General features: G+C 31.8%; 1 protein-coding gene across 1 annotated transcript in view; it reads left to right on the top strand.

Moving 5' to 3' along the window:
- The window catches only part of LOC134231855 (hemicentin-1-like), a 42,378-nt gene extending 27,666 nt beyond the window's left edge, over positions 1–14,712 (top strand). The window contains exons 9-18 of the mRNA XM_062713824.1: positions 330–620; positions 5,542–5,793; positions 5,889–6,158; positions 7,159–7,422; positions 10,914–11,204; positions 11,741–12,034; positions 12,218–12,352; positions 13,371–13,577; positions 13,874–13,929; positions 14,163–14,712. Coding sequence (XP_062569808.1) covers positions 330–620; positions 5,542–5,793; positions 5,889–6,158; positions 7,159–7,422; positions 10,914–11,204; positions 11,741–12,034; positions 12,218–12,352; positions 13,371–13,577; positions 13,874–13,929; positions 14,163–14,369 — 2,267 coding nt within the window. The 3' untranslated portion in view covers positions 14,370–14,712. The remainder of the gene's footprint in view (positions 1–329; positions 621–5,541; positions 5,794–5,888; positions 6,159–7,158; positions 7,423–10,913; positions 11,205–11,740; positions 12,035–12,217; positions 12,353–13,370; positions 13,578–13,873; positions 13,930–14,162) is intronic.
- Positions 14,713–15,895: the final 1,183 nt, after the last annotated feature.

Genomic DNA, 15,895 nt, shown 5'->3' with positions numbered 1-15,895 from the left:
GATCGGGTAAACAGAAAAATCCATAGAAAATCCAGTGTAAAAAAAATAAAGAAAACGTCAGTCAAAATTCGACTTGAATACAAATTGTAAAATAATGTAGATTTATTAGCTAGCAGGCCATCTGCTTGTTTGTATTAAGAAAAAAGATTCAACCAAAATTGTGAACGTCATATATTGGCAGTGCGTTAATATACCAATGATCTTTTAGATAATACCATTATTCTTTCTTGGTTTTATGTGTCAAATCTTTAGAAACTGTGTAATTACCTAAGCAATTAACGTTACTATAGATGAGCACAATGCAATTTTATGTTATTTTTGAACTGAAGACCCGCCTGGGACTGTTGTAATAAAACCAAGCAACTATCCTTTCTACACTAAACGCTATGGAAGACCTCTAACTAAAATTACATGTGATGCGGACTGTTTACCAAAGTGTGACTACGAATGGTATGAAATAAAGAGGTGGAGGTGGTGGTCCGTCGAGGAAGTTTTATTAACTAGAGGCACTGTGTTAAATACATACGGGAATTTCACGAAGATATTTTCTCGACTTCGATGTGCTGCAATTAATTCATTTGGAAAGAAATACAGTAGATTGATATATGTGCGAATCAAAGGTTAGTCTGTCTGTCTGTCTCTCTCTCTCTCTCTCTCTCTCTCTCTCTCTCTCTCTCTTGTAAATTGAATCAACTTGGAGACATAGTATAAAGATATCAAAATGTTCAATTGAAATCCAAATCAATGAATTCTTCTTTTCGTGTAGATTTTTAAAATGATTGAATAAATTCTACTTCCAATGAATTTAAAGGTAGCTATTATTGTTTTACAAACAGCGTGACAGTTTGCTTGATAGTGCGTGCTGAAATTTCGTATGCCTGATTATCATTTTACTCATCGATTGGATGTTTGATTTCAATGGAATCAATAATACTTTGCATATGAAACACAGAACACAGCAATACCCCTGACAATACTGACCAATCGCATTGAATAAACAACAATAACACGTGAACGGACAAAGCAAGTTTTACATCCTATAATGATGATATTGATAGAGCAACGTACATATATAGTACAACAGAAGCAGAGTAGCCTTACTAATTCCATTCTTTAAATTTTCTTATACGTATTTAAAAACCCATCCCGTCAAATCACAACAAATATAATACATGTATGCTTTTTCGAAGACAGAAAATGGGCTTTGAGTGATCACGTGTTACTGCTGACTACAAATGCCGTACTGGTAAACAATCACTCAATGTGATTGGTCAGTATTATCAGGCTATTGTTGTATTCCGAGTTTCATATGCAAATTAGTATTGATTTCATTGATCCAATCGATGAGCAAAATGATAACTAGCACACAAAATTTTAGCACGCCCCATCGAGCAAACTGTCACGCTGTTTGTAAAACAATAATATTACCCGGTAAATACATTACAAATCACATAACTGTGTCTGGGTCTATGGCTCAATGGTAATTTTTAGAAACTCTCATGAAACTGGGAGTCCTATAGTTTAGACTCATTGTGAGTCACTGTATTAAATTTATATAATATATGTTATTTTGTAAACTGATGGACTGTATTGCCCAAAGTTCTTTTCTGAATAAACTATTACTACTATAGGATCACATTGCCAGTCTGTACGTTCATTTGTATTTCACTTTTATTTTGACTAGTTAACTCAAACAGCTTTTCACAATGTACTTTAAGAAGTAGACATCTAAAAATTTTAAGGTAGTATCACTTTATCTGTCTTAATGTTGATGTGTTTGAATGTATTTTTAAGTCACTTTTGTTTTGAAACGTTTAACTCGAGTTTTCTATGTAACATTTTTAGATTCTGAAGTATTGTACTATAAGAAGAAGATATTTATAAGTTTTGGTGTCATTTTACCTGCATGTAAGCTTGAATGTATATTTGTTGACGCGTAAGAGGAAGATATCTATTCAAGTTAAGGCTATGTCCCTTATAGTCTTTATGTTTTTCTGTATCCGTAAATGTTAATGTACATACGAGGGTTGTCCAATAAATAATGTCCTGCACTGTATGACATACAATACAGATATTATATGACATTAAGCGTGACTTTTTCGCATTATTGAATCTTTAATGAATTTATAACAATTTGTGACCACTTTTCATCACATAGTTTCATTGTGAGAAGCTGGAAAACAAGGTCTATTCGAGACACTGCATGTAAAATGAATGGTTAAAAATCGTTAAACTAGAGTGAAATTAAACGCTTCATTCATGCTGCTGTAAAAATCGTTAAGAATCCCAAAGAAATATTCACTGAAATATGTAACATTTACGGTAACCAATGTCTGTTTTATAGACAAATGAGCAGGTGGAATTAAATGATAAAAGATTATATAATGGGCATCAAAATGGGAACCGTCTTTGCCAACAAAAATAATAACAACTCATATACTGTTTGCCAATTTTCAAAAGATAATCACTGATGAGGTACAATTGACTTTAAGACACTTAGCAAAGGACAAGATAGGGTAAGACCAGTATTTGGCCCCCGATTTTAGGTGTCTTTCAGAAGGGTCCAACAGTTTATCGATAAAAACCTGTTGTCACCCCTGCCACAATATGAGTATTGGTTTTAAGATTTAGAATATACAGGGGTCACAGTGAGGTCAGGAACTAGGTCATTGTCGAAATTTCTCATTTTTATGCAAATTTTCATCAATTTTTCTTTCGGAAAACATAGAGCACACACTTGCCTATCTACCAAATTTATATATTAATATCAGATGCAGTTTATGTGTAAAAATCTCAGATAGGCAAGCTTATGCTCTATGTTTTCCGAAGAGAAATGTATCCCAAATATTATGAAATTCCACCAGAATTGAGGACATTCTGAAAAATGCCCAATTTCTGCACCCTCTAGTGGCTTCCTTGTAAGGTTTGAATCAAAATTAATGCTTGTTTTAAAGTAAGCATCATTTTAACTTCTTAACTACAAACTATCACAATTTTACCACTGTTTTGATTTTTACATCAACTATGGGGCCAGATTCGGCTGTTACCCTATCTTGTCCTTTGAAAGACATTATTTCGGGAGTAGTTCACACTGTTTTAAAGAAACGTTTGACAGTAAAAAAAAGCTTAGTACTCAAAGGTCACCCTATGCTTTGAAAAATGAGTGAAAACGACAGCGTGTAAGAATATCTAAACTATTATTTTTAGAAATGAAAAATTGTAGTTATATAAGTTTGTTTGAAATTCAGACAGATAATGAAACTTGAATCAGCTGACCATAGGAGGATGATATCATACTTTAGATTTTGTGGCATTTTGTCTTTTCGTTCGTTTACACTTCTTTTATTACAATATACTCAGTAACTCAATTCCTACCGCATTAGTATCGAAAGAAGATGTGGGAACAAGGCGGGCAAAATGCTTATAGCGTCAGATATTAAGAAATCATATGCAATATATGAATTGAGTATTTAAATTAACTTCTAATTATTGAAATTTTTGAAATTATGAGAAAAAAAAACTTTCTGAGAGAAAAGAAATATCGTAAAAAAAATTCTTTCATAAAATTATTAGATGGTATTCGTGGGATTCGAATCTAAGCAATAAAAATCCGACGTATCAAAAGCATGTATTACTATTTTGAGACAAACGCGTTAACCACTGTGCTACATCACTCATGGTGTTTTCGGGCATTTAGATCATGTTTGTCGTATGACCCGCGACTTCATGGACTTGAAGTATTTCTCGGAAAGATGCTTATGTTGTGTCATAAAGGTGTACTTTTAGGGTATAGTGGCTCTTCGCTTCATGTTTTTGTAAACCAAAAAATGTGTATTTTATTGCAAACTTTTAGGATTATCTTTCTAAAAAATTGAGCGAAGACCCACTCATATTGAAAAATTTTGTTTAAGTATGAGAAAAAGAACTTTTTTTTTTCTTTTTAGTGTGTGTAAACTTTTTCATAGGCAAATATTTTCAGTCTTTGTGAGATTTTTGTCAATTGTAGAGATTTTTACATAAAGTATACTTTAATATTAGATGAAATATCCAAAAAATGGATTTAATTGAGATTAAATTTTTCACTTCGTATCTGTCGCACTATAGGTACGCCTTATCCCCCCATCTTCTCTGTAAATAGATACCGTACATTTTAATAGGAGAAAAGCATATACACGGCAGGACAGACAAAGTGATATTATCACTGTCTGTCGTACCGTCTGTGTATATGTATTGATTATGATCCTATCGTGATCAGCGATGTCAAAAATGTTTCATTGTACATGTAAGTAACAATTCGGCATATTCTTAAAAAGGGCTTGATCATCAAAAAAAAAAAAAAAAAAACACTTTTCTTAAATTTTCTTATCATATTATTTTGAACATCTTCCGTTCATATGTGCGTCTTCTTGTGTGATCAGTTTTTCAATATCATTTAATAATTCACAAACACATATTTCTGATTATTTAATAAAAAATTCCTTAAGTCATTCGTATATTTTTTTTTCTAAACATAACTTTTCTATGACAGCACTCTAACCGTGTCAGTTTTTCTTGTCTGATCTAAAACTGACGGTATTCTCTGTCTGTCTTTACCTTGTCTCAAAATGCTTCAAAATTTGCACTTCTTGTCAGAATTTTCAACCAATTTTTGCATAAAGCATTTCTAGAGGATGGGAATATCAAATTATAAAATCAATCATGAGATCAAAGTTGACGATGATTTGGATCGGTTTAAATTAAATAATAAAAAAATATTTCTTTTTCTTATGAAAATACAAGTCAACAGTATTCAAGTAGCCTCATAATTCAATTTCAAATGTAGATTGAAATACTTAAAATCACTCAATATACAGAATCCATGTACAAAGTGTTTGATTCAATTTTGTTGCTCACACCATGGTTCATTTGGCGGAGATGAGGTCATTATATATTGTTTGATACCAAAACGTATATATATTTTCCTCTTATAGTTAAATACCTCAGTGCAAAATTTAAAAATGTTAGGTAGAAAACTCGAGCAAAACTCTTCAAAACAGAAGTGACATAAAAATACATTCAATCCTGTAAAGGAATTTAATTAATACATAAAATGTTGTAGATAAAGTTGTTTAAAATGTTCAAATTATGGTGCCTAGCATCTATATTTTGAAAACCATCATTACATCCCATTTAAATTGTATTGAATAGAATATGTGCATTAACGAGGTACTGCATATATTTACAGTGTACCTCCAATATTTTAGAAATTAAATTCTATTGGATTGATTCAAGCTCCAAGTTTTGATATAAAGTTTTCTAATCAATGTATTTATCATTATTTTGTTTTTTTTTTCAAATAACAAGATGTTTGATCAGTTTTTGACTTTTTTGTATTTCAGTGTATTATGTTGCAGTGGTATAGAGTTGTCTATTTTTCAGTTATAGTTTAATGAAGAAAAAAATTGTATACGTACTTAGATAATGTTTGCTTACATAGGGCACAGTGCTTTATCTTCTTTCAGTATTTTGTTATTCATTATTTTTATTCGTACATATAAACAGATGGGCCTGATTCAGTCAGCATTTATGCAGAAAGTTCAGAAGCAAGAGAAAATCAACCGTTTGAACTGCAATGTTCCGCTCGTTGTTATCATGGATGTTTATCCTATACATGGCTTCACAAGAAAAATGAAATTCATAACGGAACAAATCTAAAATTCGATAACCTCTTGAGAACAAATAATGGTGAATATACTTGCAAGGTTGAAGACTACTTTGGGACAACTTCAAAAAATTATTTTATAAAAGTGCAATGTAAGTATATATGTATTCCTGCAATAATTGTCAGAAAATGTATTTTTTATTTTAAATATCATTTGAGTTATGTTGATGTTTGATTTCATTTAAAGTTGGTCCAACAAATGTAACAATCAAGTATACTAACACTGACGGACATTTAGTGGAAAACATATTTGGAAATGTAGATGTAACTTGCCAAGCAGATTGCAATCCAGCATGTTTTTACACGTTTTACCGCAACGGTCAGCAAATAAGAAATCGGTTGGGAGGTCTGCTGATTTGGAAAACGAAAGAAAATTCAGGGCGGTACAGTTGCTCAGCAAATAACTCTTTTAGTGGACCCATAAATTCCAGTAACTTTGTAGACATACTTATAAAGTGTAAGTTATATTTTGCAATATTTGAAAGTTAGTGTTAATTTGATATACATGTACATTACATTCTATGAAGTTCTTTGAGTTGGACCACTCTGAACTGCTTGAATAGTATGATTTTACATGAATTCTTTGTAAAAATCAATGTTCGTGATGGACCACCATTCGTGGATTCTCTGGGTCACCCCTATCCACAAATTTACATCTCCATGATCTATTTTCGACAACAATATTTATTCACTGAATCTTCTGTATATACGAGTTCTACACACAAGATAACTTCCCCTCGAACTAACAAAAAGTTTGTTTGTCCACAAACATTGACCCCAACGAATTTTATTCCACGTATACGTATGCAAAACAGACATTTGACGTTACATATTCTTCTCAAAGAAAATAAAAATCCATCTACCTAATAAGTGTTATAAGGTATGGAGTTTAATATTTGTAAAGAAAAATAGGTAACATCAAGTGTCTTTGAAATGACATTATGGTATTTGCTAAAAAAGTATCCGATATATTTTTCTTCTTCTAACTGTTTAAATTTAAATGATGTTTCAGATAAATTTCAATGTTAACAAGGAATCTCCTTGCAGGAAAAAAGACAGCATTACTATTATATTAAAATAAATAAATTAATTAACCTATAGTTAGATGTTTACTTTCAAGAAATGAAGGTACTCTGTACTTATTTTTGGCGTTTTCAAAATTTTATGTAAAAGTAGGCCATAAACTATTTTGGAGAGAAGTAAACTAGTAGTAATGAAATATGCCTTTCTTTCCATTTCAACCCATTGTAATTTTGACATGTGACTTTTTAAGTCAGGGGAACATTTGTTTTACATTAAAAATAATCAATGTAATGTATTTAGGTAAACCCATTTTTTGACGGAAATTTGAAACTGGTACGCTGAAAGATTAAAACAAAATCACCGTGATATAAATTTCGTTTTGAAATGTAAAAACACTTCAGCTCAACTAGTTAAGTACTGTATTTGTATTTCAGATAAACCAAAAATTACAAGATTTGAAATAACTCCAACAGACATCACTGTCCCCGGCTTAATCAGCTTGAACTTTGAGGTAGATAGTTTTCCACCAGCAAATGTGACAATTGTTTTCAACAAAAAGATGTTGAGGTTTGCTAATGTGACGGGTATGGAATCGTCCAAAATAGAGATCACATCTTGTCTAGATGAAGGAGATGTCAAAATAATTGCTAAAAATAACATCGGATCTGACATCGACACCAAAAGAATTACTACTAAGTGTAAGTATTTGTATTTCACCATGTAAGTTTTTTTTAGCCCAGTCATCAAATAAATGCATTTTATCGACTAACATTATGTTATAAACCAATTTGTTAGATCCATAAGGTTACCAGTCAAAGATAGGAAAGAATAAAATATATATCAGCTACATTTAATTGTAAGTTCATTGATAGTATAATTGACCTTTGATTAAACAATTTTTCATCTTTAAGTGAAACATATACTGTTTACCAATCAGGACGGATCATCTGTAGCATTTCAGAGTAAAATCTTGGGTAAAATTTTAGAATGAAAACTAGAGGGTACTGTGAGCACTGAGCTCACTAAATAATACCTACCGCCTCCCATATGATTGATTGATTGTATACTGTTTAACGTCCCTCTCCAGAATATTTCACTGATATGGAGACGTCACCATTGCCGGTGAAGGGCTGCAAATTTTGGCCTATGCTCGGCACTTACGGCCTTTGAGCAGGGAGGGATCTTTATCGTGCCACACCTGCTGTGACACGGGGCCTCGGTTTATACGGTCTCATCCGAAGGACCGCCACATTTAGTCGCCTTTTACGACAAGCAAGGGGTACTGAGGACCTATTCTAACCCGGATCCCCACGGGATCCTCCCATGTGATTATAATGACAAAACCCATGTTTTATCTTGGGAGACCCGAAATAAATGTCAGATAAAAATGTAAAATAGGAGGTGCACAATGGCATTATGCAATAAAGAATCTGTGAAAGTGTCATAAAATATTATTCAGTGGTCTCGAAAGAGTTGCAAATAAGTGATGGGTACCATTCCATATTTTAGAAAGAATGGCAGGGTCCATCTTTTGCTATGAGAAACTCGAAATATGTGTCCAAACAAAAGTTAAAATACCCGGTAGGTGGTGCACAAAGGCACTGTGTAAGAAAAATGTTGTGAAAGTCTCATTAAATTTCATTCAGTGGTATAGGAGCAGTTGAGGATAAGAGATGGGTACCCAAAAGCGTAACAAATGGACGGACATTCCGATCACTATATACTCTTCCACTTTTCAAGCGGGAGTATAATAATACTAGAGGTACCGTGAGCACTGAGCTTACTAAATGATATTCCGCCACCCATGTGATTATTATGGCAAAATGCATCTTTTGCTCTGGGAAACCTGAAATAAGTGTGAGATCAAAAAGTAAAATATTAGGTGCACAATGGCATTATGTAAAAAAGAATCTGTGAAAGTATCATTAATTTTATTCAGTGATATAGCAGGAGTCGTGGATAAGAGTTGGATACCCTTCAATATTATTGAAAGAATGGCAGGTCAATGTTTCGCTATGGAAAACCCGAAATATGTGTCCGATCAAAAATTAAAACTAGAGGTACTGTGAGCAATGAGCTCACTAAATCACACCCCCCTCCTCCGCATCCCATATGAATATAATGGCAGAGTCCATAGCTATGGGAAACCCATAATATGTGTCGGATCAAATAGTAAAAGAAGAGGTGCATAATGGCACTATGTAACAAAGATTCTCTGAAAGTCTCATCAAATTTCATTCTGTGGTATGAGAAGTTGTGGATAAGAGATGGGTACCCCAAAGCGTAACAAACAGACAGATGGACATCCTGATTACTATATACCCTCCCACTTTTCAAGCGAGGATATGCTAAGAGGTGCACAATGACACTATGTAACAAACATTCTGTGAAATTCTCATTAAATTTCATTCAGATGTATAGGAGCTGTTGCAGATAAGAGATGGGTATCCCAAAGCGTAACAGAAAAAGTTATTTATGTTATAGATTTAAGGTGGAATATCCCTCTGATAAGAAAGAAAACTTTCTGGAGACAATTTTCCATGAGATTCATTGAATTACAGTATCTCGTTAGGTTTCATTTATAAGGACAATTTTTATAGTCAACTCAATCGAACCTGTTCTATGTTGATTTCTAAGTTCTATGCCAATATTTTTTTTATTATTTACAATAGTTTACCTAAAACATTTAAATTAAGTTCCTTTAAACGGTGTAAATTGAGATATTTCTATCTCTTAACATATAAGCCATTTAATTATTACTAAAATTTCACATTTAGTTAAAATTTTGTTTAGCTAAAAATTATTTTCAAGGTCAATAATGGAAAGATAACTCTTGTTGATGGATGCGTATTATTTTACTAACACAGAAAAGAATTTGATATTTTGATTTAAAAAGCAACGCTTCAGTATGTTTTCTAATACTAATTAGACAGGCACGAGAGTAAATATTATTTTCATATATACCTCATATTTCTAATTTTATTGTGATATAAAATATAACTGATCTTTCTATTTACCAAATTGAAATTTCTTCACATGATCAGGAACCTATATACTAACGGGATAGGCAACTCCTTCATCGTCATGTTTATCTACCCAAAACATCACGCACAACACTACAAGTTTTTCAATTTACGTTTATTCCTGGTAAACAGGGTGTTTTCTGATTATCATCATTTATTCCTTTTATGTATTGGTGTTAATTTATTAATAAATTTTAAAGCGTAATAAAAGTATAATTTAAATATAAAGAAAACAAACACCAAAATCGGCGATTTCTCGGAAATATGGCCGATCGGGGCATGTGCTGATTTTGCATAAAACAAAATTACTACTAAGATAAGGAGTATAATATGTGCTAAAACATATCTTGAATGATTTTTTGACAGATACGTATTTAAAGGATTTGATCTCAAATATGCGATAGCTTTAGAGATATAATTAATTAAAGTTGACTTACGAAATCCTGCGACTTACGAGATATCGCGAGACTTGCGGTAGTTGCCTATCCCGTTAGTATATAGGTCCCTGACATGATTTAACATATTATTTAATTTCTGAAAAAAGTAAGCAACGCTTTATCCTTCAAACTATTTTCCATTTGAATCCAATGTTATTGTTGTTGATGAAAATCAATGTTTGCAATTAATAAATAAATTGGTGAAATTTGAAGCAGAGGGATATTTCACCTTAATTACAATGTTAAAAGGTCATATTCACTCACATGACATTGGCTATTTTCGTTTTTGATTTTTAAAAAAGTGCTATGGACAAAATTTGAAGCCATTATCAACTATTATCAACGATATAGTTACCATCTACGAGTGTTTTTGAAACTCAACATCACAGAAAGATGATTTTCCTTATTTCATAAGAAAACCATTGCCGTTATCAGTTCTCGAAAACACCAGACATATGATTATTAATACACATATACATGTAAATTCAAATAATAAAATGCCATAATTATAATTTTATTGTTCAAAGTTTCATTCAGAATTTTTTCTTAATCATTTAAAATACATGTATGTACAATTTTTAACATATCTTACAACCTTTGAGAAAAAATGTATAAAAAGAAAAGAAATTTGATTCATGGCATAAAAGTTTTCATGATCTCGACACAAAATCATATGTAGGAGATCAAAAGATTAAAATGCTTATCATCACACATGATATATATCTCCAGGCTCTCCTATGATCCTCACGTATTCAAATGTCTCAAACAAAGGATATAACATTGGTGATCCGTTGAACTTGACGACAACTTTTATGGCAAATCCAGCTCCAGGTGTTTCGTGGAGCTTTACGTCCTACAAATCAAGAAACATGTCACAGAAAGTTGAGGAAAACCTGATACTCAACAAAGAGAAGATGACAAGTATTATTGTCGATAAACTAGATGTAGACAAATTCGGAATCTATCAACTAAAACTGGTAAATGATATTGGAAATGAAACAATATCATTCAGCATCAAAGGTAGGTGAACTTACTCAATTAGTTCAAAACTGCAAATAAATCACACAATTTTACCGACTACGAAGCTGGTTATATTTTGTTGCAATTCTTATTTGTTATCCCCACCCACAAATTGAGTGTATTTTGTTTGATCCGAATACATACATTGTATATGAAAATTGCAATAGGATCCTTAATGCAATTTATACATAATTACTGGATTGATGATCCAACGTCTTTAGCATTTTGCGCAGTTATTACACTCGTACATCATCTTTTCATAGTCTTAGAGAGCAGTTTAAACAGTTTTCATCATAGTGTAATGGCCATATTTACTTTAACATTACATTTCTTTGCAAAGGCTGTAGGAAACGATTTTGAGTTCTTAAAAAGAAACTTCTAAACTAAAAAATTCAATTAAATACATGATATTACAATTATTATGATAAATCGTAGGTTGATAACTGTTTGAACGATCATCGTATACTTATGTTTGTTTTGAAGTATATTGAAAATTGTTTCTGTTAATAAATACATCTTTCTTTTCGAATAAACAGGTCTACCACAACCATCAACTGATCTGACCTTGGACTGTCTTAGTGCAGCTTTTTTGGAATGGAAACCTGGATTTGACGGGGGAACGGATCAAAGTTTTCTTATAGAATACACAACAAATATATCCTCACCATGGCTCCCGCAACCGCTGCTGTCTATAGCTTCTAAGGATAACGACCGAATGTCTACTTATGTAACTTTGATGAACCCAAACGACCGCTATTTTTTTCGTGTTATTTCAGAAAACGTTTTTGGAAGAGTTATTTCGGATAAGATCGTCAACTGCACTGTTCAAGGTAGGCATAAATTACACACGATACATATATTTAGAAAAAACCCAAATATTTCCGTCCAGCACATAAACATTGACCCTATAGACTCTTTAAAAAATTACATCTCAAAAGTAGTGTATCTGAAGTTAATATGATTCGAAATCATTTTCTAACAACATATTATTTATAAATTCCATTAAACTACAGCTGTTGGAGGTGAAGAAAGTTCCCTAAGCCTTGACACCATTGCTGGAATCAGTGGTGGGTTGGTTCTGATTTTGGTGGCTGTTATAGTCCTTGTGCTTTTCGGAGTCAAGAAATATCAAAATCAAATCAGAAAAGGTACGTAATTTGTTTTTTAAAGTTATATGAACATTTAAATTTTAGTTAAAATAATTGATATGTTATGTTTAATTGTGAAGGAAACTTTACGGACATCTTCTTAATCAATAAAAATGAATTAACCCAAGAAATTTCATATGTACATGAAGATACTATGCTAATGATTTGAGAGAAGCTTTGCATCTTTTTAATAGGTCAAAAGGCAAGGTAAGTAAGTGCTAAAAAAGAAAAAAATATTATAAATAGTAACCTGTATACTTTACATCACTTTCTTAGAATTACAGATATCTTTAAGTTTTTACAAAAAAATATATTAATTTACTTGTACATGTATAAATAAATTAAATATATTTGACAAGTATTTCATGTATATTTCGGTCCCAGGAAACAAAACGCTGTCCAAGAAGAAGGTATATAATTATCTCTACTGTAACAAAATAGTAATTTCCCTTTTTAATTATCATACTGCTTGTCACATTGTAGATATCTTCCTTATTGCGTCTTTTACTCTGTAATCTTTGTATATTCTTCAGAACTCCATATAACTACTGATTTGATATTTGCATGTGGGAATATTTAAACTGCTTGATTTGATAATATTTGTAAAGTTATCTTGTTTAGTGAATCAGTTTTAAAAGATTAGAAGAATTTACCAACTACTTATTTACATGTACGCATGAAATGAAACTTTCTGAATTTCATATATACATTATATTTTAACTATGAATATTAAAAATCATAAACTCCTAACAACAGTTTCGTATTTGAATTTGAGGTCAAAGGACTGGTAAAAAAGTCTTTTAAAAAATCATTCTGCCATTGGATCTCAAACATTTACTCTCATTCAATTTAACTAAATAAGTATATAAACAATAACATTAGAGACGCATATTTCTTTTCATTAAATACAACATAAATAATTGAGAATCCTTAATTTTTTCATGGTCTTTCTTTGATATATGAACACTTTTTAATTATTTTTTAAATTTATTATTAATTGGAAAACATCATTCTACAGATTGCAGGATGGGCATGATTGAGAATACCTTATATATCAGTGGTGACAACGTAAATAATTCTACAATATTGTCCTCAAAATATCCACAGAATGATGCCGTTAACACGGAAAGCAGGAATGACGTTTACTCAGTTGTTAAAAAAACTGAGAAGATTGAACCTGACTTCCCCATGTACGCTGAAGTCTGTAAATCCCGACCAGTAAAGGGTGAGTACTAATAATCCGTTAACCAGAAAGATGGTGATAACATTAGACGTTGGTGCCAATCTAGGAAAAGAAAAGTTCTTCATAGGAAACCCCCCTTTCCTTATTAAGTATAATAGTGCATGTACATGTATGCTTTATACAGGTTTTTAATTTTCTTCTAAAATGTATTTGAAATATAACTTCATACCTACATATATACTTCATACCTACATATATATGATATAAATTTTCATTTATATATATATATATATATATATATATATGAATGTGATGTATTCTTTTCATTATCTTTACAGATAAACCAGAAATAAAGAAAAAACCAGCAAAGAAGACTAAAAATAGCACGGGCAAAGTAAGTAAGCTTTGACTCTTTCAAATATTTAGATAGAAGGCGTTAACTGCAGTTTGACAATGGTCATAGACCTAAAATGGTTTAAACTTTATGTCTATGACTTGGTTAGCTTCATGAGAGCTAGGGGATTTCAAAATAAGATCTAAGTTTCTCTAAGCAATTCAAATTTCAAAACGGAGTACTCGTTGCCATACATTTACGCATTTTGGAATCCTTATTTACATATATTGCAGACCGTCAACAAAGATGGACTGGTTTACGTGGAAATCGATTTGAAAAACACGCCAGCTTTAAGCGGGAATTCCGTCATTCATGGATCGGACAACAAGACGCTGTATGTTGACATTGATTTTACCCAGCATGCCGACCCACTTCCGGAGTGTGACGTAGAGGACACTAACGACGCCAATGAAAACGAAAAGAAATCACAACAGGAATAAAGTAGCACGAGATAAACGTCAACTTAGACACTGAAATTTACTGTCGATTGCTGTAAAACTCTACAATTGATAAGTAAAATAGTCATAAAAACATGTAAAAAGTGTCACTTTGATAATGTTAAGTATTTTTAGCTTGCTTCAACGGATTTTGAAAGTTTCTGAAAAAGACGTCTATGTTCCATGTAAATGATATTGGATCAGATTTTTTTCAAGCATTTTTATGTTCTATATTGATCAGATATGCATAGTTGATGTTTTGTAAATTTAAGAAGATACTGTACTTATGTAAATGAGACCAAATTTAATAATGTTTAGAAGCAGGTTAAACTTTTTGAAGCATGTCTCAAGTCCAAAAAATTATAAGATTTAAAGTGAAAATACTCAAAATATTGATCTTGTCAGGCACTGTAAGATAAAAGACCCATATTGGAGGGTGACCTTGCTTTCGATAGTAGTAACAGTGTGATTGATTAATTAAGCACTTTTCTATTCTTATTTTCAAATTCCTATTGCAAGAAGGGTTCTGTTTGTATATCTACAAAATGTGAGTTTTGATACTATTACTATTTTATTATCAAAAAATATTTAAAACTCAAATACATCGATAAAAAAATCTTCGTTTTTTGTTTCAATTTTTTCCTAGCTCTGTTTGTATTTTTCTTTACTTTCTAAGTTTTATGTTCAATAAAAAAATATAGTATCTATCACTGCTGTGTTGTGTAAATATGTATATAAGGTTTATACAGATGTTAGTGGCAATATAGATATTATATTTTATTTTGTATTTTACACTATGAAGAAACTAATATAAACATATAAATTGATGGAGGAGAAAAAAAATTATAGTGATGAAAGTCGCAGGGATGATACACTTAGATCATATGATGCACAACACCTGACTTTGGATCAAATGCTGGATTGGACCTAAATTTTCAGGATTATCTTTAAATCTGGTAAGCCGTAACCCATTTGAGAACATATGATGTTTGAACCAAACTTGTATTGTTTTTGCATTAAAGGATGCACATCACCAGAGATGGCTGGGATGCTGAATTTGATCTTCGTTTTCCTATGGGATAAGTGGTCAGGTTTAGCTTTTCAGAGTAAGCTGAATCCAACGTTACTTCATGCACCTTATCTGTACCAGACTGTTATGGAATTTACATATAGTGATGCACACTATTAGATAAGCTTCATGTTCTGGACTCTGTTTTGAACAGGTACATGTTCATTTAAATATATTTACATTCGCTGTGTTTTTCTATTAAGCCAACTGTGAAATTCATTTGAAAGTCATTTTTGTGTATACTCACGCGTAGAAATATACACGAAGAAACGTGTGTTAATGTGACGTCACAATGGGGCTGCAGCGACGTTAGTAAAAAGGCAGCGATAAAGGGCAGCGAGAAATTCAAATATTGAGTATATTTTAGTTACTCCCGAACATGTTAAATATAAATATAAGGAATGTTTTTCAGTTAAGTGTGAATTATTGGTGTGTGAATCACACAGACTTGCACGTAGGC

The sequence above is a fragment of the Saccostrea cucullata genome, unplaced genomic scaffold, assembly GCF_032062105.1.
Source record: "Saccostrea cucullata isolate Sc308-1 unplaced genomic scaffold, CSIRO_AGI_Scuc_v1 ctg4730, whole genome shotgun sequence".
Lineage (NCBI taxonomy): Eukaryota > Metazoa > Mollusca > Bivalvia > Ostreida > Ostreidae > Saccostrea > Saccostrea cuccullata.
The sequence above is the reverse complement of the archived record's forward strand: the minus strand, read 5'-3'. Positions and strand labels throughout refer to the sequence as shown.